Source organism: Leucoraja erinacea, chromosome 19, assembly GCF_028641065.1.
Source record: "Leucoraja erinacea ecotype New England chromosome 19, Leri_hhj_1, whole genome shotgun sequence".
NCBI classification, from domain to species: Eukaryota; Metazoa; Chordata; class Chondrichthyes; order Rajiformes; family Rajidae; genus Leucoraja; species Leucoraja erinaceus.
In genome coordinates, this window is record NC_073395.1 from 26,747,397 (window position 1) to 26,774,252 (window position 26,856).

Genomic DNA, 26,856 nt, shown 5'->3' on the forward strand with positions numbered 1-26,856 from the left:
GGGACTGATTTCTCAAGATGTTTGGCATATGTTCTGATGCAAGGGGAATCTGTTTCGTAAACAGCAGCAAGGTCACATTTATTGAGCAAAGCAATGACTTCTAGATCTGTGAGATAACACAGCAACTTGTTTGTCTCAGACACAAATAATGACGAGTGTCAGATGCATCAGTTATGGGTCTTTTTGTGTGCTGTATTGATGGAAATTTCAATCAGGTTTTCTGCAAAAGTTTTAACTGCTGTGATAACGCCAATGACAAGCCTTATTTTAATCTTTCTTTGATGGGGATTCATCACAAAACAGGAGAATTGTCACTAATCTCAGATCCACTAATGAATTTTCAATTATTCTGTTATTTACACATGGCAGATGAACTATCCAAATGCCAAAGTAAACTGGCATGGTACCAGAAAATTGTTGTGACAGATAGAGTATGTTAAGAAATAGGGTGGCACAGTGGCGCAGCTGTAGAATTCCTCCCTTACAGCACGAGAGACCAGGGTTCAATCCTGTCTAAGGGTGCTGTCTGCACAGAGTATGTGCGTCCTCCCTGTGACCACGTGGGTTTTCTTTGGTTGTTCTGGTTTCCACCCACACTACAAAGACGTACAGGTTTGTAGGTTAATTGGTTTTGATAAAACTGTAAATTGTCCCTGTACATAGGATAATGCTGGTGTATGGGCCGATCAGGGATCGGTGCAGACTCGGTGGGTCAAGGGAGCTGTTTCTGCCCTATATCTCAAAACTACAATTTCTATAAACAGCAACCAAGGCAACCAGAGAATTTCAATCACCAAAACAGTGGCATGATTGCTGTCCAGTCAGATGTCTAGGGCATATTCCAAAACCATGAAAGCCTAAGTCACCAAAAGAAAGGCCACGTTTCATCAGCTTGCAGATCCTAGGCTAGGACAAGCAAGAAAAGCCTCTCCTGAAACAGCAGGAGAAAGGAGTTCATAGTTTGGAAGTACATTTGATCAATGAGGAACTGAGATCATACCTTATCAAACCTGCAAGCAGTAATGACGGGGATAGACTTTGAGAATGAATTGGCTGACTAAAAATCTACATAGACATGTAAATTGATACTGCTACAGGTTGATAACCATTCTCAATAACCTCTTCGGTAACCTACTCTACTCTCACTATAGCCATGATTGTGAATTGAGACACATTTCCAACACCACTTCTAAATTCACCAATGATACCACTGTTGTTGGATAAGTAATGGGTAATAAACCAGATTACAGGAGAGAGATTCAAATCTAATTGAATGGTGCCAGAATAACAATCTTGCTCTCAATGTCAGGGGGTCACAATACTGGTCCACAAATTCTGCCTCGGATGTTGGCTAAGGTAACGGTGTTCCAGAACCCTGGCTGCAGGGGACAGATTGGATCTGTCAATTAGCCACGGATGCTCCGATGAGGTAAAGACCAGTCGCCTCATCTGGCCTCGGTGCCACATTTTCTGGGGGACCTCTGCAGGGGGAGTTTCAAATGCGCTCTCGTGCATTTGTCGGGATTAACGGAGGTACCAGACCACCAGTTGCCGGAAAATCAGTGGTGGACCTGTACTTGTAACATTCATTTCAGCACATATTTCTTTTATTTTTGCTTGACAATTCTATGATGAAGTTGTGGGCATTGAGCTAGAAGTGAACTAGATGTGGACATGCCATTAAGACTTATCTGGTGTATATTTTCTCAAAATCTGGCCTCTGATTCGTCATGAGTTCTGATGCATTTATCAATGGCAACTCAGATCCATGCGACCACACAAGTATGTGTATATTGCCTTGCAGCAGTCTAAAGCCATATTGTTACACAATATTGATGATCCAGCAATTTCTGGGATGTGTGTCATGTTCCTTAGTAAATTGGTGAAGTGGTCAGGTCATCTCATACATACATTTTTTTTAAATTTAAAAAATGACAATTTTCATTTTCATAATTTTCATTGATTTCATCATCTGCAAAGATTCAGCATTTTAACTTCTTAAGTTTTCTATGTCAGTACCATAGTAATTGCCAAACACATAGAAGTGTATTTAAAATTATCTCTTACGATAAAGTTAACCTCAAATTGTTTTCAAAACGTTTATTTTTAATATTTTAATATTTTAAAAATTGAAGAGTGTTGCAAAATTGTTTTCATAGTTGCCCATCTGACCTTGTGCAGAAGGAAACCTGACGAGAGCAGCGATGTTCAGTAAGTTTGATGTTTAATGTTGTTTGGCAACTACTTGGTGTACGAGTATTCATTTAACAACTTAATTTGTAATCAAGAATATCATTTCCCAGAAACTTCCACCAAATGATATGTGCACATGCAGTACTATCTTACCCCATATTTGGACCCGACTAAGAAAGTTGACTCTTTATTACAAGGGCCCTGTTAATGGTATGGGGGAAAAGGTTACATATATTCAACAATAAAATAGAGTATTATACTGCTTATTAAGTGGCGACATTGGTCATCTGCTGGATTTGTGCACGTTTGTATTTGTTAAACACACACATAGTAGAACTCCTTTCATCTTACCTTTGGTTAAGTCCAGGTTCTGCTTCAGAAAATCATTATAATAAATTGTGGATAAACACTGTTAAATGTCATCACTGGTTATATTCAAAAATGTGATTATATTATTTAAAATCTGTTCAATAAACAATATTTTCTTAAGCCAGGCATTGAGCGATATAGGTCATTTCATAAAAACTGGATCCAAGGCTGTTGTTAAGAGAGGTAAATGGCAAAAGTGTTATTAACTTCTATCTGTCATTATTTCCTGTGCTAATATCAAGAGGAAATGCCAGGATATCAGCATCATTCACTCTGTCTAGTCTCCCCAGCCACAGGAAATAGCAAAAGACTGTTAGCACTTGATCTTCCATGGAAACGGAAAAGAGAAATAAAGTTAATTACTGGCTTTGTCAATACATGCTGATGAAGCATTAAAAAATGTGGCCTTCACATCATCATTTGCTGTGCTGGGCACTTCCTTAATAAGAGGATTTTCAGATAGGTGATAGATCCTGATAGTTGCCAGAGATGCAGAGTGAAATATTATACATGTGGTATAAAATAAGCATAAACGTTAGAAATCAATTAATATTTTGGAAATTATATATTTTATGCTACATAGCACAGCTGGTTTCCAAAGAGAGTATTGGAGAATAAAGACTCTAACTATTCTGCACTGCTTTTCCCAGGATTGCCAAACCGCCTTACCAGTTCAACTGCGCGATGCTCTTGTCCAGACAGTGTTCCATAGTTGGGGGTGTAAGTTTGCACGCAAAACTCCTCGTCTCCTAATAGCACAAACAAAGATGCAATATTTACGATACACTCAGCACTGGTAAATCAAACATTACTAAATAAAAAGTTGTTTACTTAGTGTGTGCATTTATATAAAACAATATTTAAAACCACCATGGATTTGCATCTGAAAATACCTATGCAGCATCTGTACAACATTTAGCTAACGTACAAACCCCAACCTTGCAAATATTCTGCGTCATTTTGGTTGCAAGAAATTTGACAGCACAAAGGTGCTTATTGTTTCGTTTTGTTTTAAGCATCTTTATGCACATGGTCAAAATGATTAACTGAAGACCACTAGAACAGAGACAAGGAAGTTAATGCAATGAATTAATAATCTAGTTGTACATTCCAAGTTTAATTTTACTTGCTTCTCCAAGCTAATCAAGGTTTTAATTTTAGAGATAGGCCCATCAGCCCATCATATTAGTGCCGACCATCGATCACCCATACACAAACCTCTCTTATGTTAACAAAATATTTCCAATCTTACAATCAACCTCATTATGGCACTCATCTACTACAAACCCACTGACTCCCATTGCTATCTGGACTACACTTCTTCCCACCCTGCTTCCTGTAAGGGCTCTATCCCCTACTCCCTATTCCTCCATCTACGCCACATCTGCACCCATGATGAGGTGTTCCAAACCAGGACATCGGAGATGTCCTCATTCTTTAGGGAATGGGGATTTCCTTCTTCTACTATAGATGAGGCTCTCACCAGGATCTCTTCTATATCCTGTAGCTCCGCTCTCACACCCCACCCCCCCACTTGTAACAAGAACAGTCCACCTTGTCCTCACCTTCCACCCTACCAGCCGTAACATACAACAGATAATCCTCCGACATTTTTGCCACCTCTAATGGGTGCAGATGTGGCGTAGATGGAGGAATAGGGAGTAGGGGATAGAGCCCTTACAGGAAGCAGGGTGGGAAGAAGTGTAGTCCCTAATAATCCCACTATCTTCCCATCTCCTCCCCTTTCAGCTTTCCGCAGAGACCATTCCCTCCGCAACTCCCTGGTCAATTTGGTCCTTCCAACCCAAACCATCCCCTCCCCTGGTATTTTCCCTTGCAACCACAGGAAATACTACACTTTTTGCTTTACCTCTCCCCTTGACTCCATCCAAGGACCCAAGCAGTCTTTCCAGGTGAGGCAGAGGTTCACCTGCACCTCCTCCAACTTCATCTATTGCATCCGCTGCTCTAGGTGTCAACTGCTCTACATCGGTGAGAACAAGTGCAGGCTTGGCGATTGCTTCGCCCAACACCTCCGCACAGTTCGCATTAACCAACCGGATCTCCCGGTGGCTCAGCACTTCAACTCCCCCTCCCATTCCAAATCCGACCTTTCTGTCCTGGGCCTCCTCCATGGCCAGAGTGAGTCCCACCGCAAATTGGAGGAGCACCACCTCATATTTCACTTGGGTAGTTTACACCCCAGCGGTATGAAACATTGACTTCTCCAATTTCAGGTAGTCCTTGCTTTCTCCCTCCTTCCTCTCCTCTTCCCTGTCTCCACCTCTTCCTTTCCTCCCCCCCCCCCCCCCCCCCCTCCCCTCCCCCCACATCAATTTTTCCAGCATCTGCAGTTCTTTCTTAATCATTATGGCACTCACTCATTTTCTTATCTGTGCTCTCTGTTGCTGTAACACTATATTCTGCACTCTGCTTATTTTCTCTTTTGCTTTACCTATGAAAGGTATAATCTGTCTAGGTATACGCAAAACAAAGTTTTTCACTATATCGGTATACATGACTATAATATACCAATACTAATGTGGTCCCTTTCTTTATCAATAGGAAGGTGTTCTCTATAACCAAGTAAGGTTTTACCGAGTAATAGAGTATCATTGTACATGTAGAAGAAACAAAGAACTGCAGATGTTGATTAGTACTACATTAGGACACAAAGTGCAGGAGTAACTCAGCAGCTCAGGCAGCATCTCCAGCAATATGGATAGGTCAAGATTCTGCTTCAGACTCTCAGCCTGGATCTGGCCAGGAAATCAGGCGAGATGAGGCATGGATAGTCAGAGTCATCGGTCATGGCAAGCGGGCAGCTAGAGCATAGGAATGGGTCGTAGTAACCTTGGCAGTGGTAGAGACAGCCTGGAAGCAGTGGAGGAAGCTGTGTGGGCTGATGGTGGGTGCAGTTGGTCCGGCTGGAAGCAGCCGGTGAGGCAGCGTGGCCCGTCGTAGGTAGCCGGCCTAGCGGTGATTGTCAGTAGGTTCAGCCTGGAAGCAGCAGGGCTGGCATTGCAGGTCAAGGGTGGCATCGGACGCTCGGCCTGGAAGTGGCCGGAGAGGTGGTGTGGGCTGGTATTGACAGCCTCGCCTGCTGGTGAAGTTCGCAGAAATCCATTATAAAGAAGTCTATAATAATGGGGGTTTACTGTATATAATTTCCTCCATCGCCTTATTTACCCATGTTGCTTTATCAAAGAGCTACAACTATATAGTGGAAAGTGACCTGCAGGTGCAAAGCAGGATTTTAGGGACCAGAGCTTCTTAGTGCAGAAAACTAACAAAACTCAAATCCAAATTATGGTAACGTTCTTGTTAATGTGGCTTGAAAATTATACAATTTAGCAGCTCTGGTCAAAATAATTCCTACTCTTGCGTTAACCCCACAATTATTGCAAATGTATGTGGTTCTTATGTGCAGTTGTGGAAATTGTGGAAATTCCCTTAAGAAGTTGACATAGGCCATGATTTTGATCCATTGCAATCCTTCTGATGATCGCTTAGTGATTCACCTCTACCTCGGACATTGTGGACATTGGACTTTGTCTATGGAACTGCTGCACAATAATGCTGTGCACAATCTTCTGCACTCTGTATCTTCCCCCTTTGCTCTATGACTTGACATTATTCATGTATATCTGATCTGTTTAAATAGCATGCAAAGCAATGCTTTTCACTGTACCTCGGTACACATGACAATAATAAACCTAAAGCTATTGGATATGTTGTTACAGAAATTGGACCCAACAACTTTGAAGGAACGACAATTTAGTTACAAATCAGGCGGTTTATAATTTTGATGGGGAACTGAAGATGGTGATATTCTTGTCAACCTACTGCCCTTGTCCCTTGTTTAGAGGTTGCAAGTTTGAGAGATGCTGTTGAAGTAGTCTAAATTAGTAACTGAATTGCAATTAGTCAAGTGAACACAGATGAGCCATGATACATAGATGTTCAAAGGTATGAATGTTTAGGGTGCTGGATGAGGAGCCAATCAAACAGGCCAGCTTTGAGCTTTCTGAATGTTGAAAGAACCGCACTCATGCATGTATGTATGTGGAATGCATCCCACTGCAAACCTTTCTGACCATGCCTGTATCCCATAAGAGGAAGACAAAAACAAACACAATTGCACAAGATGAAATGGTGGAAGAAGATTTTTATTCAAACAAAAACCTTGAAGTTCCAAATTCAAATTGGTGCAGAAGATTTATATGTTTTGCAATAGTCTTGCAAATAATGGAAAGGTTTTGCCGTGTCAAGTGTTGATTCACAAATCTCAGGATTCCCAGCCTTTAGCCTGTTTCACAGCCACAATATTTATGGTCCATCGATATCTGCTCAATGGTGATTAGCAAGAAGCTAGTGACAGAGGACCTGCTGATGATAATTATCCTAAATTTCAAGGATAAGTAGATAACATAGTACACTTACTCATTGATTCATTCAGTTTTACTATCTTGGAATAGGCCTTAACAAACTGGCCTGTTTCCATTCATTGGAAACATCAGTGATAATCATTGTTATAATGTACATTACATATCTGGATAGTATGTCGGAAACAGAAATTCTTCCCGTTCTATCACTATCTATCCCTAATTAAAAAAGCTGCATTCAATATTTAGGGCCATCTTCAATTTGACATAAGGAATGTTAGTATTACTACCCAAGTCATAGTTCTCACAGACCCTGGTCTCTTAATTCTGTGAGATAGGGAATCAATTTCTTAGGCAGTGCCCAAGAGGGAAGATGACTTGCTTCTACTCCAGCCTACGTAATACGTATGTGTGAATTATTTTGATGTGAAGTGGCTGTTTCACACCAGCAAACACAGACTTGTTGGAGTGGTGTCTTGTCCAATGTGGTGTCTTGTCCTAAGACAACTGGAAACTGAGTTTTGCTGCAGAGACTTGGCGCGCACACACACACACACATGCACAGACTTACATACTCTGACTATACACACACACACACACACGCAGGAACACACAAAAACAAATGATCTTGCTCCACAATCTTTTCCTCTGATCCCTCCCACAGCTCATTGCCTCACCATGATCGCCCCCCTTCTTCATTGCCTCCTCCCTCAAATCCCTTTCCACTCTGCACTTCCTCCCTCGGATCCACATCTTCTCAACTCCCTTCCCCTTCACTAATCACCTTCCCACTTCAATACGTGAGATACCGCTCACTCTGTGGCTAACTGAACAATTTTGACTTTGTTTCCCCAAAGATTATCCTTTTAAGGAAATTAATTCTTAGATGTTTTAAGTCACGAAGTTTGGGTGGTGCACAAATAGTCCTATTATTCTTCAACTGCAATAATTCCAGGCTCGCAGCTGAAAAACAAGCAGCATGAGATCGTCAAACATTAATTTAAATCAGATGTCCTTGAGCCAATGCACTTTCCACCCTCATCTACAAAACATTGGTTTATAATAACATTCTTCCTATTAAAATACGGGGCTTTTTTCCAGCATGTGGAATTCCACAGCCACATTAACAAAAACAAATCTTAGCTTTCATGTTTCATACATTTTATCATTTGAATGGGATATTTTGTGTTCATCACCATGAAGCTTACAAACTCCACCTCACTGCCTACAAAGATGCCCTCATTGCTGCAAAATCTGCCTACCTCTCCTCCATATTCACCGACCCCTGCCTTAACCACAGAATCCTCTTCTCCACAGTGGGCAACCTCCTCAAGCCTCGAGCCAACACTCTCCCTACCTCTACTCCGGATCTCTGCAACTCATTCCTCCACTTTTTTGCTGATAAAATCAGCACCATCTATCAATCTTTATCCCCTGTACCCGACTCCCCAGCATCTACTTCACCACCTACCAAGGCCCCTCCTTTCAACATCTCCACTGACCTCCTTACCCCTCCTGCACACTGCTTCCTCTCCCAGTTTGACCTGGTCACCCCTACTGAAATCTCCAAACTCATCAGTTCCAAACCCACTACCTGCTCCCTCGACCCTCTCCCCACTCCCCTGCTGAAGTCCTGCCTCCCCGTTCTCTGCACCTACCTCACTAATCTCTTCAACTCCTCATTGTCCCAAGGAATTGTCCCCTCCGCTTTCAAAACTGCTGCTGTCACACCTATCTTAAAGAAACCTGGTCTAGATCCCTCCTCTCTCATTAACTACTGCCCAATCTCAAACCTCCCCTTTCTTTCAAAAACCCTGGAGCGTATCGTTGCGTCACAACTTCATTCCCACCTCCTCGCGTATAACCTCCATAGCACCCCTCCATAGCACAGAAACTGCTCTCCTCAAAGTCCTCAACGACCTCCTCACCTCTGCTGACACTGGTTCCCTCAACATCCTCATCCTCCTCGACCTGAGTGCAGCCTTCGATACAGTGAACCATAACATCCTGCTTACCAGACTTGGGGACCTTGGCATTGAAGGTTCTGCACTCAGCTGGCTCTGTTCCTACCTTTCCAACATCCCACTTCATCTCTCTCCATAACCACACCTCTGCTACAGCCACTGTCATTCAAGGCGTTCCCCAAGGCTCCGTACTCGGCCCCCTCCTCTTCATCATCTACATCCTCCCCCTTGGTCAGATACTCCGCCACTTCAACCAGGATTTCCACTGTTACGCCGATGACACCCAGATCTACCTCGGCACCAAATCCCCCCCACCCCCCCCCCCCCCCCCCCTCCCCCCTCTCCCATATCATCCTGGTTTGTCAGCTAAAACCTGGATGCAACATAACTTCCTCAAACTCCAGCGATAAAACAGAATTCTCCTCATAGGCTCCAAATCCACACTCAGCAAAACCAATAACCCCACTCTCCCACCGTCTCCCCATCACCTACAAAATCCTGAGGTCCTCACCTCAGACAACTACAAAGACCTCCACCATCACAACCCCCCCCCCCCATATCTCACTGATCCTCCTCAACCGACTCCAACTGGTCCCTCTCACCCAACCAAATCCTGGCATCATCATTGCAGTCCTCCCTCACTGGATCTACAAAACACCTACAAAGACCTCCACCATCTGGACCCCCCATATCTCACTGACCTCCTCTCCCCCTACCAACCCTCACGGTCCCTCAGATCCACACCAGCCGGCCTCCTCTCCATCCACAAGTCCAACCTCCGCAGTTTTGGGGACAGAGCCTTCTCCAGGGCAGCTCACAGGCTCTGGAACTCCCTCCCCCAACTTCCGCAATTCCGTGTCCCTCACCATCTTCCAGTCCCGCCTCAAGACCCATCTCTTCACCTCTGCCTATCCATAGCCCCACGTCCCCCTCCCTTTTTATTTGCGCTTGAATTGCCTCATATTGTGTTTTGAATTGAATTCTGTCTTTGATTTGTGTACTAGTCATGTCTCTACTATTTATTTCATTCTGCTTACATGTTTTTCCATCTCCACAGCAACTATTAATTGCAAAGGCATTTACTGAGAAACCTATGAACAGGTTAACCAATCTTCCCCTCAGCCAATTAATAACTGACTTCCACAGCAGGATACACCCTAATAGATCTGGGCCAAAATTGTGAGGTTGAAAAGGAGCAAGAGCCAAGAGAGCCGGCTCAGCTCTGTTGAGCATGTGGGTTGGATTCTGCTACTTTGCAGAGAAACAGAAATTAAAAGCAGAAATATGCCATTCAATCCATCAAACCTTTTCCACCATTCAATATGACCATGGCTGATCATCTATCTCAGTACTGTATACCTGCTCTCTCCTATTCATGCATTTTGCATCTCAGAATTTATCCTTTCCTCCTTAAACAGATTTAGCAAGTTGGCCTTGACCGTTTTGTTTTCTGATAGAGACTACCACAAACTACCATCAAATGAATAAATTCATTTCTCCTCATCTTGGTCCTAAAGCTCTTCCAAATTCAGTTAAATTTATTATCATATACACTAGGGTGCTATGAAATTCCCTGATAATGATACAACAATAAATACATTAACAGCAGAATGGTGCGAAGATTGTAGTGCAATCTGAAATAATGGCAAAACTTAAATGGCAATAAAGGAATAAGTGAATCAGACAGAGTTAAGAGTTATGTCCGAGTTAAAAGTGAGATTAGTAGCATGTCCAAGAAGGGGTGAGAAAGAGAACACTGGTTCAAGAGACAGATAGCAGTGGGGAAGAAGAAGCTGTTCTGAAGTCTGGAAGTGCAGGTTTTCGAGCTCCTGCATCTTGCTGTGTGATGACTGGGCTGTGTTCACTACTCTCTAAGTTCCAGACAGTAGAGAGCAGAACAGTTGCCATACAAGGCTGATATGCATTGCGTCAGAACAGAAATCCAAGAAAATCTTTAGATAAATAAGTACGCTGCTGTAATTCCTCCATCACCACATCAGTGTGAAAAGACCAGGTTGAATTGTTGGTGATATGGATGCCGAAAAACTTGAAACTGCTGACCATCTCCATAGCAGCTCTATTGTTGAGGAGAGGGTTCTGTTCACTCACTCCCACCCCCCCTACGCTTCTAGAGGTCAACACCAATTCTTTTGCAATCTTGTTGTTAAAGGCTAGGATGTTGGCCTGACAACACAACACAAGGTTCACAATCTTTTTCCTGTACTTGGTCTCATCATTGTTTATCTGGCAAACATCAGTGTAACATTGGCGAACTTAAAGATTGAGTTGGCAATATACTTGGCTACACAGTCATGGGTGTACAGGGAGAAGCACGGGACTGAGAACACAACCTCGAGGAACACCTGTGTTGATGGTCAGGGTGGAGGAAATGTTATGGCCAATTCTAACCAACTGAAATCCACTAGTCAAGAAGTCCAGAGGCCAGTTGTAGATGGAGTCTTGAACATGTTCCAGTCCACAGGCTTAAGGCAGGTCTGAAGTAAACCCTCAGCCTCCTCCAACAACTGCTGTATTGCTCTCTTAAGAGGTGTCTGTCTGTAAGCTGATAGGAGCAGCAATGACAGATCATCAGGCAGGCCGAATGAGGGCGTGGGGTGGTTTCAATTGTTATCGATAATGGAGCAGCAATGGTCTAAAGTGTTAACACCCCACGTAGGGCAGGAGATATACTGATGGTATTTGAGGAGTATATCCTAAAGTCAGCGCAACTGAAGTCACCTGTGATGAATCAGGGTTTGTTGTCTCAAGTGGGTTCACGATCAAGAGGTCTATTTGTTATCCTGGCATTAGCATTGGATGATATTTCGACCTCCGACAAGATAGACAAATTCCCTGAGTGGGTAATAAGGGCAACATGTTATGATTAGGTATTCTAGATCAGGGGAGGGGAGCAAGATTGAGTTAAAACCGTCACCGTGGTGCATCATGAAGCATTTTGCATAAACCTGCTGCTTTCCCCTTGCCCGAGAATTTCATAAGGTCCATACAATAAATGGAAAAACACTCAGGTTCTACTATAGGGTCAGGTGTGTCCAGGGTGACCCAACGTTCAGTGAGACAATGAACACAGTAACCCTGATCTCCCTTTGAAACGCCAGGTTTGCTTTGAGCTTTGCAAGTTGGTTCTTAAGTGATCGAACATTAGCTAATCTGCTCAGTGGCCCACATAAAATCCCCATTCTTTCAGCACACACTGGAACCCCTTTGATTCAATTAATTTATATTTACAGCTGTGCCCGTACCACAAAGTCGAAAAGATTGCTAGTTCCAAAAGCTACATTGATTTAGGGATAATTGACAGGAGATTTTGCTTGCTTGATGTAATGACTTTCTCAGCTTTGAAATGGTTAATTAGGAAAAACAATTATAGAAAGCTGTTTTAACCATTTTGAGAATTGCTCTGTAAACCACGTTTATGAGGGGTAACATTCACCCACATATAGTCTGTCTAGTTTTGTCAGAATTTGGGAAGTTTTGATTAAATCCATTTGCCTGAACTCTTGTGAATCTAGTATCAGTCTGAAGAAGAGCCCCAACCCAAAATGTCACCCATCCATGTTCTCCAGAGATGCTGCCTAACCCACTGTTACACCAGCAATTTACATATTTTCCTGAGGGTAGCTCAAATTGGTTAATAAATTAGAAAGAACAAAGGAAACGGGTGGAGGTGAGTATATTGTCTTCATTATGATATCATAGTTTGGCTTTGCACGAGTTAGCTAGAATCCAACTTGGATCAGAATAAACATAGTTGAGAGTTTACATATCTTTTTTCCCCCATAGTGATTGATAGTTTTAAAACAGTAGGGACTGAATATGGTAGATTAAGTTTGAACAAATTATGTGCTTTCAGAAGTGTGCTTCTGTGTTAGTCAAATATGGAAAAAGCCTGTAGGCAAATTTATTTTGCAATTGAAAACTTGTCGCATTAATTGGGATGATTTTTAGCTCCATATTTGAGCATAAATCTAAAAAAACGACGAATGGTCCTATCTGAACAGAAATGCAAACATATCATGCTCAAACTCAGCAAGAGGGAGGCCATGTTCTTTGGCAACTCTTTCCCTTCACTGTCAGGGCCAACTCGCTGAAATTGCTCAGAATCTAGTTGAGGACAGCTAGGGAGAATACTTTTTTGTCACATGTGACTAAGCACCGTGAGATTCTTAGCTCGCATACACAATGTATACATGAATTATAGTAAAGTGGGACCATGGGAGCAGTGCTCCCTTTCAATGGTAAACAGGAACCTTGTCATAAGGCATTGTTCTACATAAATACCACTCCTGCACTTTTGCAATCACCCAAGCTATCTTCCATTTCATCTGAAGATACAGGTTTCCAGTGGGCCATGGTGTACAAGCCTCCAGATAAAGTGGTGTAAATGTATCCAACACAGCCCTCATCCTGATGGGCACCTTTGTGTATAGCTGCATCGAGCTGTGCTAAGAACAAAATATACAGATATCAAGTGTCACTTGACAGTCTGCTTGACAAGTAGAATCTCATCTTTTATACTAATTTGGCAGAATGGCCATTGCTGAATCTCACAACCAAATATAAAGTCCTAGTTGGCTGGCAGTGAGAGGGACTCTGTCCCCATCAGATCTTGCTTGTCCAGATGAAGGCTCACTCCCATTGCATGTTGCCCTTGAGGTATCCAAGGTACAGTTGATTTGATCATCCACCTCTCTGTTAACTGTGCATTTGCCAAAAAAAGTCTGGTAAACAATGCAGTGGTTATTGTCAAGGTTCACTGCATGCAGCTGCATAGCAGTGGGCTCTGTGATGAGTGGACTAGGGATGCATACCATGACAAATATCAACTCTTGCCGGAGGATCATCAATTTGGTGCATGACGCATTTTAATCAGCCTGGAACTGTCAGTCTTCCAGTGCAAGCAGATTTCCCTAAACAATACCTCTGATGGCCACATTGCAAGATGCACAAGTACATGCTCATGAATGCATGGAAGCTCAATGCAGCCACTACAAAGGCTTTGTGGGGGATGTACTTGTCTAGAGTCCAGCCACCACTGGAGTGGTTGGACTCTATGTAACATCCTCTGAAAAGTTTAATGGGTGTATTCTTTAAGGAAGGAACATGAATGGAGTTGATCCATTGGATTGCTGGTGCAGAGAATGTAGAGTAGTGAGTACTGGCTACATTTACTCTACATATATTATGAATACAGTTTATTTTATAAATATAAAAATATCAAACTTTGTTCAACTCTGGAACTAAACTTTGGAACTCAGCAAATCAGCAAATCAAGCAGCTCAGCAAATCATGCCAAAAGATGTTACAGGTTTGGATATGGAAAGTAGAATGGTGCAGCGCTGAAATGGGCCCTTCAGCTCACAATGTCTCCTCTGCCTGCATATGACCCATATCCCTTCATATCCATGTCCCTATCTAAAAGCCTCTTAAATGGCACTATCATATATCCTACCATCCTTGGCAGTGTATGTACCACACTATATGTAAAAATCTTGGTCTGCCCATCCCCTGTAAACCTTCCCCCTGTGACATCTAAACTTTGACATTTCCACCATGGAAAGATAGTCTGTTCACCTGTCCCATCTATGCTTCTCAATTTTATATATGTTGCACCAGAACCTGATGCAAGGAGCTGAGCCAAAACATTGACCATCATCTGGCCTCCACAATCCTCTTGACCTGTTTAATTCCTCCCGCAGTTGGTTCTGTTGAAAGATCTCACAATGAAATGTAACTGATTCCCTTTCCACAGATGCAGCCTGAACCGCTGAGTGTTTCCAGCATTTTTTGTTTTTCATTCAGATTTCCTTCTTTTGATTTTCAAAAGCCTCAAGTTCACCTCCTCATTCTTTCTCAATACATTTCCCCTTCCCTACATGGTTTCTGGTCGGAAATGGTTTGTTAAAAGTATGAAATCAGAACTAGTTGGTACAAAGTTGTATTGAAGCACAACCTGCTTCAATTATGTCCAGAAACTGTTTTTGAGCAACAACCGGGACAACTTGAACATGGGCCCTGAGCCCAGATCCATTCAAATCAAAGGTAGACACAGAATGCTGGAATAACTCAGCTGGACAGGCAGCAGCTCTGGAGAGAAGAAACGGCTGACGCTTCTGATCAAGACCCTTCTTCAAATCAAAGCAGATGGAAAACAACAGAAGGCAAAACGAGTACAGCAAGGAAACAGATGAGCAACCTTATTTTCATCATCTCATATCTTCTTTGTTACTGAAGGTTTTCCTGTGCTGGTTTTCTAAAATTAGCAGCCAGAGAACTTGCAGCTGTGGGAAGATTCAAGTCAGATCAACTCTAGTCTATGGGTCTGTGAAGTTGAGGTTGAAGGACTGGGCAGGATTTTCTGCTTGGCTTCAACATTTGGCCAATTCTTGTCTTTGTTTGAGGAGAGTACATCGACAGCTGGAAGTACAATCTATGTTATCCCACTTTCTCATCTACTCCCTACACACCAAGGAGAATTTGGAGGCTAATTGAACTGCATGTCTTTGGGATGTGGTGCACCTTATTGGATACATGGCCAATATACACAATCACCAAAAACACAGTATTTAAACATTGGAAAAACAGCTTTCTGTTTATCTCACAGAAAAAATATACCTAGAAATAACTGGTCAGTATTTTGTCTTTATATTCCAAACAGTGAACTAAATTCTAGTTATCATTTTGTAAAGAATGGGTTTATAGCATAAAGAACATGAAATATACTGTTCTGGCTTATCGTTACTGGTGGAACAACGTCAAATAATTAACAGTGTTTAGGCTTTGAGCATTAGTCACTGATCGTTAAAGACAGGCTTTCTTCTTCATCGTTATCTTTAGCTACAATACAACAGTTAAAAGCTCATTAAATCACATATCTTGCAATGCCGATGAATCATCATGTGACTTGCAGATTCAAACTTTCCACAGAAATAACCAGGGAATTGGCTGCAGAAACTGATCTGGCTCTTGCAAAAACAGTTAAAGTAAAATTGTGCAACACCTAATTCATTTGCCAACTATGCAGTTACTTGAGGATTCTGGGATACAAGAGCAAAACCATGCCAGATGTGAAAACTGATGGGATTTCCAACTTAGATCATGGGTGGGGCATGGACTGTGAAACAATGAGTCCGAATCACGAAACTTCCCTTAATATTAAGCACTTTATAAAAACTATGTTCAAGAGGAATTTATTAGCTTTTTAACAGCTGTTCTAAACATTCATTATTAATTAGGGTATAAACATTTATTACTGAAGATATCAAAGAGCATAATGACAAAGCAGGCATATTCAACAATTACAAGGAGAAAAAAATATCTTCAGTCTAGTAAACTTGCAGAACAATGTATAGGTTCTGAGTTTCTTACATCTTATTACACCACTCATGAAATGGATTTCAGAACACTGCGACAGAATAAAATTCCTCTGGCCAGAAGATGTGGTGTTCAAGGTTTTAGAATATTCCACAGTTTTTAAACAATTTTTAAATTGTTACAGAATGTGGAAGTGCAGCTGGGATTCTTGAACTTCCAAAAGCCAAGCTTTAGTATGAGCAACTTTTGTAGGAATGCTCAGTCTGGCTTTTTCTAATGCAGTATGGTGTGGTCACTGGTGAAGCCTTGGTTGTAGGAATTATGCCTCTTCACTAAACAACAAAGCTTACGAACTTGATTTATCCCAGGAGGGAAATTGATCTGCCAATAGTAATAAAAACACAAAATACATGAAACATGAAATTAAAGTGACGAGTGGAAAGGGGGGGGGGGGGGGGGGGGGGGGGGGGGGGGGGTCAGTTGCCCCCATGACAGAGGGGCGCAGAGTTGTATAGTTTGAAAGCTAGTGGGAAGAAGGATCTCCAGTAGCATTCTTGGTGGCACCATTCTGCTGCTGAAGGTGCTCCTCAGGTTGGCCAGTGTGTCTTGGAGGGGTTGAGCTGTATTCTGCCATAATTTGACATAAGGAAGTAACTGACAATTTTGTAAAAATTGACTTATTGCTTGTTATAGGGTATTTAAGATACGTTCTACACAATGGTGAACAAAATAAGTCTTCTCTGAGTATAATTTGAAAATATTTATACCAGAGAAGTAAGAAATTCCATCACAGAGAATCAACGTTTCTCACTGTGATGGAAGGCAATGAAGTTCAGTCATCTTCCTCTTTGTTCACCCGTGATCGGGGCCTATGAACCTCCGCTATCACCGCTACAGACAGCCCGATGTACAGGCCCCTCTCGCCGGGATGATCGAAACTCCGGCATCGGAACGGATAGGAACACACTCTGCGGCTTGGAGATTCCGAATCGGCCACTTCTTACTGGAGACCGCGGCTTCCGAAGTCCACAGTCCAAGCTGTGCGGAGCTCCAACACAGACGAACCTCAGCAGAATCTCACTGGCTCTTCACTCCACACTAGACCAGTTGAACAATAAAAACGCATACATCAAGCTGTTGTTCATAGACTACAGCTTGGCGTTCAACACAATCACCCCCTCCAAACTGATTACCAAGCTCAGGGAACAGAGTCTCTGCGCATCCCTCTGCGACTGAATCATCGATTTCCTTATCTACAGACCACAATCTGCATCAATTGGCCGTAGCACTTCTCAATAACTATCAGCATGGGAGCATCTTAAGGCTGCCTGCTCAGCCTCCTGCTCTATTCACTCTATACTGATGACAATGTATCCTGACACAGATCCAACGCCATCTACAAAAATACTGATAACGCCACCATTGTTGGACAAATTTAAGATGACAATGAGTCAGAGTATAGGGGGGAGATCGATTGTCTCACCAAATGGTGCCTGAACAACAACTTTGCTCACAACATCAGTAAATCCAAGGAATTGATTGTTTACTTTGGAAGAGGAAGGTCAAGTATCCACAAACCCGTCTTCATCGAAGGATTCAGAATTATTCAGAGTTGGGGAAATAACTGCAACTCAACACTGGAGATATTGATCTGCATGTGCTCTAAGCATGCATATCTCTGCAAATGTTGCAGTAATAAAACTCTGGTCAAGCTGCATTGTTGTTTATTATGGTGTTTACAGAGTACTACATTTACATATATATTGTGCTGCTACAAGTAAAAAATTCATTGTTCCATTTTGGGATATATGATTCTTTGCAAGGCTTTATGAGATTAGGTGGATAAGAGGTTAATGCAAGTTCATTTTTCATCTTGTTTACCAATCATCTTCTTTGCAAATGCAAGTAAGCAATTTTATTCCCAGTTCTTCTTAGGCAGTCCCTCGGGGTTGAGGATAATCAGCCACAATATCACTCGAGTCTTGTAGTAATAATTTGCTTAATCATATGATACATCATCACTTCTCCACTACAACCACAGGCCCTGTGCCTATTCCCACATCTTTTCACTTTCAAAAACTCCTCAAATTTACTTTCTCTTAATTCCCAAATTTAATGTCAGTAGGGGAGCATATTGGGACCAGCAGGGCTCGAAATTAGCGGTTGCCCGGGTGCCAATGGCAATCTACAGTCCCGCGGGGTAAACTAAAAGCCATGCCATTTTGCCTGGCTTCGCAAGCACCCGGGACATCTATCATTTAATTCTCAGCGGGGCCCCTCTCTAACTGTCACTCTCCGTCTCCGCCTGCCATCCGTGTCCGACTCTTGGGTCTCCGCTCGGCACGGCAGGCCGCTTTCCACATGTGCACTGCCATGGCCTGCACATCCTCCCCCTGCACATGCGCACAACCATGGCCAGCACATCATCGGCAGTAGTTGTGCGCATGTGCGGCCCTGCACATGCACGGCAACTAATTGGCGTCGGCCACTTTCTCCCTCCCTTTGCATTGTGGGAGATCTGGCTGCCATCGCTCTCCGGTTGCTGCCTCACCGTGACCGCTGAAAACCAATGCAGAATCACTGCCTGGATCTGGAGCAACTCCCTGGAGTAACTCTTGCTTCTCTAAAAATATTCCAAATGGAATTGAAACTGGTGGACCCACCACCACCAAACTCTGAAAAATAACAGCCTGTTGCATTTCATCTGTTTATTTATCGTGTATATATATGGTCTATGGTATATAGACACACTGAACTTTTATCTCCTGCTCTGTATTATGTTTACATATTCTGTTGTTCTGCTGCAAGTAAGGATTTCATTGGTTGGTTAGTGGCGGCGCCTAACGGCAGCGGCTCGACTACAGTCGTCTGTTTTTTTTAATTTTTGGCTTGTTAAATGTATGTCTTTGAGTTAGTTTTTATTATTATTTTTAGCTGTGTATATGTGGGGGGTGGTGGGGGGGCTGTGGGGGAAACCGTTTAAATCTCTTCCCTGTGCGGGGACCCGACTATTCCCTGTCGGGTCTCGGATGTTGTTGGGCCTAATATCGTGGAGCCGGCGGCGACCTCCGGCTGGGACTAACCTGGGGGCTCCAGTTGCAGAGCCTGCGGAACTGACATCGCGGGGCTGGCCAACTTCGGAGCGGGAGGAGCTGTGGTGGCGCGCGGCTGCGACCCGACTTTTGGAGTTCGGAGGCACCGGCCGCAGACCCTGTCGATGGGAACATCGGGAGCTCGCATGTCCCTGGTGGGAGACCACTTTTTCAGGCTCCGCAACAGCGACTTCTCCCACTGGAATCGCGGGTTTAAGGACATGGAGCCGGGGCCTAACATCGCCCGGCGTGGCTTAAACGGCCTCAGGACTTACCATCGCCCGCCGGGTGCTTTAACATCGGAGTCCCAGTTCGCCTCGACACTGCAGTTGGACTGCTGGACCGCGGGAGAAGGAGCGAAGGGAAGCGATAAAGACTTTGCCTTCCATCACAGTGAGGAGATGTTGGAGACTCACTGTGATGGATGTTTATGTAAAACTGTGTTAAGTGTGGGTCTTGGATTGTGTGTAAACTGTAGAAATGATATTTCGTTTAAACCTAGGTTTGAATGACAATAAATTGCATTCTATTCTATTCTATAATAAGCAAACATAGTAATCTGTAAACAATGTTATAAACGAGAAAACAAACCTCCATACAGACAGCACCCATATTCAGGATCAATTCCGGGTCTCACCGATGTAGAGCAGCTGACATCTAGAGCAGCGGATGCAATAGATGAGGTTGGAGGAGGTGCAGGTAAACCTTTGCTGCACCTGGAAAGACGGCTTGGGTCCTTGAATCGAGTCAAGGGGGGAGGAAAAGCGACAAGTGTAGCGTTTCCTGCAGTTGCAAGGGAAAGTGCCATGAGAGGGGGTGGTTTGGGTGGGAAGGGGCAAATTGACCAGGGAGTTACGGAGGGAGCGTTCGCTGCAGAAAGCCGACAGGGAAGGAGATGGGAAGATGTGGCCAGTGGTGGGATCCCATTGGTAGACAAAGCTGGAGAAAATCAGCGGGTGAGGCAGCATCCATGGAGCGAAGGAATAGGCGACATTTTGGGTTGAGACCCTTCTTCAGACTGATGTTGGGAGGAGTGGCGGGGGGGGGGGGGGGGGGGTGGGGGGGGACCGGGAAAAGAAAGGAAGAGGCGGAGACAGTAGGGGAATTGAGGACAAGGTTCAAGGAAAAAAGGAAAATATTTAATAGGTATCCGTGGGGTAACTTTTTCAGACAAAGAGAGGTGGGTGTATGGAACAAGCTGCCAGACGAGGAGGCTGAGACTATCCCATCGTTTAAGAAACAGTTAGACAGGTACATGGATAGGACAGGTTTGGAGGGATATGGACCAAGCGCAGGCAGGTGGGACGAGTGTAGCTGGGACATTGTTGGCTGGTGTGGGCTAGTTGGGCCGAAGGGCCTGTTTCCACACTGTATCACTCCAACTCTATCTCCACAATTCTAATCCCTTTTTTACGTACAATTTTCACCTTTTCATCTTTCCCCTTGTGCCTTATCTGAAACAGGCACAAGCTCTCTTATATAAATCGCAACTGAGCACAAGAAAGAGGGATATGGGGAAAGCTTGTACCTACCCTGCCATTCAATTACAATTAGCTGATCGGATCTCTGGTTCTTGCCACTGTTGTAGTCATATAGTATGGAACCAGGCCTTTCACCCAACGTCAGCACCAACCATCAAGCACACAAAATGAATAGAGTACCTCAAATAGCTCAATGGTTTCAAATAAGTTTCCACAAAAGTGAAGGTACTTTCAAATCCATTACCTTCCAAGCACACCAGAATTCCAGTTGCAATTCACCACTTTCCCCTCGCCCATCGACTTAAAGCTTATGTCAGTCAGATATGCATGCAAAATGCAGAAGCATGTAACAGCATCTGCCACATCACCAAACAAACTTCATGACACTCGAGTAGAAACACAAGTGAATCTTGAGCAGAAAATAAAGTGCTGCCAGAAATTAGCAAGGCAGGCAACATCCAAGGAGGAAAATGGACAGACGACATTTTGGGTCAGGACCCTTCTTCAGTCTGTAGAAGGATCCCGACCTAAAACACCATACCCATTTCCCTCCACAGATGCTGCTTAACCGCTGAGTTCCTCTAAAGCAGTGGTTCCCAACGTGGGGCGTACGCCCCACAGGGGGGCAATTTGATTTTTAAGGGGGGCAATTGAGCGCGACTGAGGAGGTCCGAGTCCAAATTTTCGATTTTTATTTTTTTGGATTTTCCATCAGGTAAACATATGTAGTTTATGTTTCAGATGTTATTTTGAGTAAATAATTTTTGTTGGGTAAAAAAGGTATTTATTGTGTAGTTATTACATAATCACCGCGCCATCGCTCTTCATGCACACTTGATTAAACCAAGGTATTGGCGTTTTAAGCTTCTTCAGCTGAAACAGAGTTCACTTTTTAAGAATTATATATCACCACTTGGGGGGGAGGGGGGGGGGAGAGGGGGGCATCAGGATTTTAGAGGTGATTAGGTGGGACATGGCCAAAAAAAGGTTGGGAACCACTGCTCTAAAGCTTTGTTTTTCTTGCTCATGATACTAATGGGCCTGTCCCACAGGCGATTTTTCAGGCGACTGCCGGCTACTGTCAAGTCGCCGGCAGTCGCCTGAAAAATCAGCGATTGTCAGTGTGGAATACACATACACACATCGCTTCCTTCACCAGTCCGTTATGCAGGGGGACAGGGCAGGCAGGGGACAGGGCAAGCGGGGGGAGCACTGTCGAAGTGAAATTCACACGGTGCAAAGCCAATGTGATACAGGCACACACCACGATGAACAGGAAGGTTGCCACTGTAATAAAGACAATGAAAGCATGGTGTTGGGGAAGGGTCATGGAAGTCCTATAAAAGAGGGAGGAAGAAGGAGTGGAGACAACTTTTAAGAAACCAGAGATACACGGCCGTGAAGCTCGGCGGACATTAACATTACTGGTCGGTTATCCTTGGTTCTGAAAACTATTGCTTACCTTTTTTCCCCCCAATGAACCAATGAAATTCACTGGTCAGCACCGACTACAACCTACTAGAACCTACGACCTCTTGGCAACCAACTACCACTGCACCTACGGCACGAGAATTCTCTCTACTCTCCATGGCGGCTTCATTCGACATGTTGAAAAATTTGCGGCGACCATAATGAGGCCGCAACTAGTTCCCAGAAAGTGGGAACTCCTCACGACTATGACGGCAACCACCCAGCATCCACCCGCGAACATGTGGCGACCACATGGTCTCCTGCAGTCGCCCAAGTGGGACAGGCCTTAAACTGTTTCACTTTCCTCTGTCCTGCAGGGCGGGACAGCACTCACCCAGAAGCAATGATGGTCCCTGTTGATTTTCAAATGAACATTTAGCTCCCTCCCCACCCAATTCCCCAATCTTTCAAAAATTCAACTACTTCTTCAAATATATCTAGGCTCCATATTCCTCTGAAAAAAAAATCCACAGATTCAATACGCTTTAAGAAAATAAATTCCATATGCACCTCTGTTTTGCATGACAGTCCCCTTTATCTTGTGACTGTGATCCTTCATTTGAGTCTCTCTACTAATAGAATGAGTTAGATATCCACCATGCTATGGTTTCACATACATCACAGGAACAGGCCCTTTGGCCTACAATGTCTGTGCCGAAAATAATGCCAAGATAAATAATCTAATTTGCCTGCATGTGATCTACACCACTACATTCCCTGCATATCCACATGCCGATCCAAAAGTATCTGAAACGTCACTGTCATACCTGCCTCCACCACCACCCTCAGGGTTCCACGCACCCTTCATTTCCTGTGTAAAGAACTTGCCCCACACATATCTTTTTAATTTTGCATCTCTCTCATCTTAAAGCTATGCCTTCAGGTCTTTGATAATTCCACCCTAGGAAAAGGTTCACCCTTTCTATTCCTCTCACAATTTTATATACTTGTATCAGGTCTCTGGCATTTCAGAAAAAAATCCAAGTCTCTCCACCCTCTCCTTATAGCTAATACCTTCTAATCCAGGCGTCATTCTGGTAAATCTCTTTTGCATCCTTTCCAAAATTTAGTTTTGAGACAACGTGGATACAATCCCTTCGGATCACCAAGTCCACGCCGAACAGTGGTCACCTGTACACTAGTTATTTCCTACACTCTAGGGACAATTAACAGAAGCCAATTAACCTACAAACCAGCACATCTTCGGAGTGTGGGAGGCAACCGGAGCACCCGGAGAAAACCCACAAGGTCACAAGGAGAATGTACAAATGCCATACAGACAGCGCTCATTGTTAGGATCGAACCAGAATCTCTGGCGCTGTAAGGCAGCAACTCTACTTGTGCACCACTGTGCCGCCCCCACATCTCCACATCCTTCGTGTATTGTGGTGACAAGAACTGCACGCAATACTCCAAATATGGTCTAACCAAAGACCAATAAAGCTGCATCATGATTTCCTGACTCTTATACTCAATGCTCCAACCAACGAAGGCATGCCTTGAATTTTATATGCTTCAATAAGATCATTCATTCTTCAAGTCAAGTCAAGTCAAGTTTATTTGTCACATACACATACGAGATGTGCAGTGAAATGAAAGTGGCAATGCTCGCGGATTTTTGTGCAAAAGACAAACAACAAAACAACCAAACAAATTATAAACACAATCATAACACACATATTCTTTTACATAATAAATAATAGAAGGAAAAACGTTCTGTAGAGTTAGTCCCTGAAATTTTACAGATTAAACTGTCTCACGGTCACCAATTAAACTGGACGGTCACCAATGACATTACATTTTTCCTACAGAAGGGGTCAAACTGTACAGAACACTCCAGACACGCCCACATCAACATCCAGTACAATTCTAAGTTGTAAGGCCAGTTCATTTGGGAAAATACCATGATGAAAAAGATAACATCAATCTAGCAGGCACCAGCTCAGAATGTAACACTGCGAGCAATATTTTTAGAACATACAGGCGAGATGTGAATGTTGTGAAACACTGACCTTGACAACACTGCAGCTGAAACAAGGAGCAAAGTATAGTGTGCATGCTTGTTTGCTGGAAGGCACAGTCATATAGAAGTTTTACTTTGGGGTCACGTGAGTGACTACGTGAAGAACCCCACCAGGACGCAGGCGTGCCATATCGCTACACGCATTGCGAAACGTCAGGCGGGGTGGAACGACGTTCCCCCGCAGCGGCAGTTTAAAAGCCGGAACTTGCAGGTAAGAGTTACTCTGCGGTCTTTGTGTTTCCCATACCAATTTACAGGTGGGGAACATGGACAAATCAAAGAAAACAAAGAGGGCTGCGACAAAGCTGGTGGGGGAGGACCGCGGAGTAGCGAGCAGCCAGCAGCGGCCAGCGGCACTTGAATCACCGATAATGGGATCAGCTGTGCCCGATGTCGCCCCCGCACCGGCCAGATCCACTCCGCGGCCGGGCGGTAAGGCAAGACAGAAAACTAACAAAGTCGTGGACTCAGATGAGTCCGACTTTGAGCAGCCGCGGGCGGCCAGCGACCGTGAGAGCTGGAGCCGGTTGGAGCGGTGTGTGCAGCATTTGCTCCAACGTGACAGGCTCCAGGAGATGGAGTCACTGTGGGCTCTATGGAAAACCCACAGCAGCACCTCTTGTAGGGCTGCACAGTGCTTCTCCCTCATCAGAGGGGAGCACTGCGGGTCAGTTCTGGGCTGATCTGGAAGAGGGGTTCGCAGAAGAAAAATCAAGTGTGCAGGGGGTGCAGGAACGAGAAAATCTACTGGACATGGTGTCCAACTTCATACAGCCAGACCAGACTGGCCAAAACCTGGAGCAAAAGCTAGCTGCCAGTATAGACTATATGTCCTTTAACCAGCTACAAGAACAGGCTGGACACCACGACCTATTGGACGTGGTGACCTATTGGACACCAGACCTATTGGACACCACATCAAGACACCTGGCACCAGGCAACTGTATATCCCTGAATGTTCCAGTAGTAAATACTTGTATATGGAAACATATTGGAATAGGAGTTAGAAGCATGGATATCAAACTCCAAAAGGTATTAAAACTCCTAACAGCAGGGATAACAGCATTTCACCCGCACAGTGGATGACAAGGACATGTCCCAGGACCAACAGGATGCACTGGCACTGCTTTGCAACACTCAATATGAGATAAACAGCATCAGGAAGTGTGCCATCCGACCCACTTTAAATCCGAAATTTGCGGGTCTGTGCAAACCTGGGAACATAAAACCACCAATACTACTATTTGGAGATAACCTATCGAAGCAAGTCAAGGAGCTCGATGAGGAAGCAAAAACCCTGGGACTCATAAAAGGGACTCCATCAAAAACCCACTACAGCCATAGACAGCACACCTACGCCCCACCAGCAGAGCAAGACCGACTGGTGAAAGCTCAAAGGCCTGGTACACCAAACATGAGTCTTTTTTAGGCCATGGCCCAGGCCGGCCTTCTTGGAAGATATGCGAACCTCCAACATCAACCAAACCGCAAACCCAGACACCAACGCATCAACATCAACGAAGGACTTACCAAAAGAAGTAAACCTGCCACTGGTAACTATGGAGGTAGGTGGGTCTGGTTCCCTACAAAATACAGGGAGCATGGAGGTTGGGGGGAGATTACACTCCTTTCTGGATGCATGGAGCATGTTAACAACCGATACTTATATTTTAAGCAGTATTCAGGGATATACAATAGAATTTATACACAAGTACAGCCCTCCAGTTCAACATATACCGAACCGAATGTTCGTACTTTCTTGTAAAGAAAAATCAGATGCGCAAGCTGAACTGGAGCGGCTTTACGTAAAAGGTGTAATTGAAAAAACCCAACACGAACCGCTAGAATTCGTGTCCAATATATTTACCAAAAACAAAAAAGATTGTGGTTGTCGCATCATCATAGATCTGACCAAATTGAATACATTTGTACAATATATTCATTTTAAAATGGAAACCTTTGTTACTGCTAAACAATTGATTCCCAAAGGTTACTTCATGGCTAGCATCAATTTAAAAAATGCTTACTATTCAGTGCCTATACGAGGTGACCATAGATGTTACTTAAAATTCAACTGGATGGGACAGCACTGGCAGTATAAAGCGCTGCCAAATGGGTTAACATCAGCCCCCAGGCTGTTCACAAAAATTTTAAAACCAGCCTTAGCGTTTCTACGGAAACGAAAACACATGGTCATGGCATATCTAGATGACATACTTATTGTGGGCAAAACTTTGGAATTGGCCAAACAAACTGAAACAGCCACAAAACAGTTATTTGAAAAACTGGGGTTTATTATCCATCCAGTTAAATCTAAATTAACGCCTTCCACTACTATGGACTATTTGGGGTTCACCATTGACTCAGTTCACATGTCGGTGACTTTGCCTAAGGGAAAGGCTATAGACTTAATAGAGGCTTGCAATTATCTCATTGACATCAGTAAACCATCCATCAGATTAGTAGCAAAAGTAATTGGCAAAATGGTGGCTGCTTTTCCAGCCACACAATTTGGACCTTTACATTACAAAAATTTACAGAGAG

General features: G+C 43.7%; 1 protein-coding gene across 2 annotated transcripts in view; it reads right to left on the minus strand.

The window, feature by feature from the left end:
* Positions 1–26,856, minus strand: part of ano6 (anoctamin 6) — a 107,085-nt gene that overhangs the window by 72,340 nt on the left and 7,889 nt on the right. Inside the window, exons 2-3 of one of the 2 annotated variants that reach the window (XM_055650703.1) lie at positions 3,232–3,311; positions 2,347–2,394 (exon numbers count right to left, since the gene is read on the minus strand). In XM_055650703.1, coding sequence (XP_055506678.1) covers positions 2,347–2,394; positions 3,232–3,311 — 128 coding nt within the window. The remainder of the gene's footprint in view (positions 1–2,346; positions 2,395–3,231; positions 3,312–26,856) is intronic. The other variant, XM_055650704.1, reaches the window with a different exon arrangement.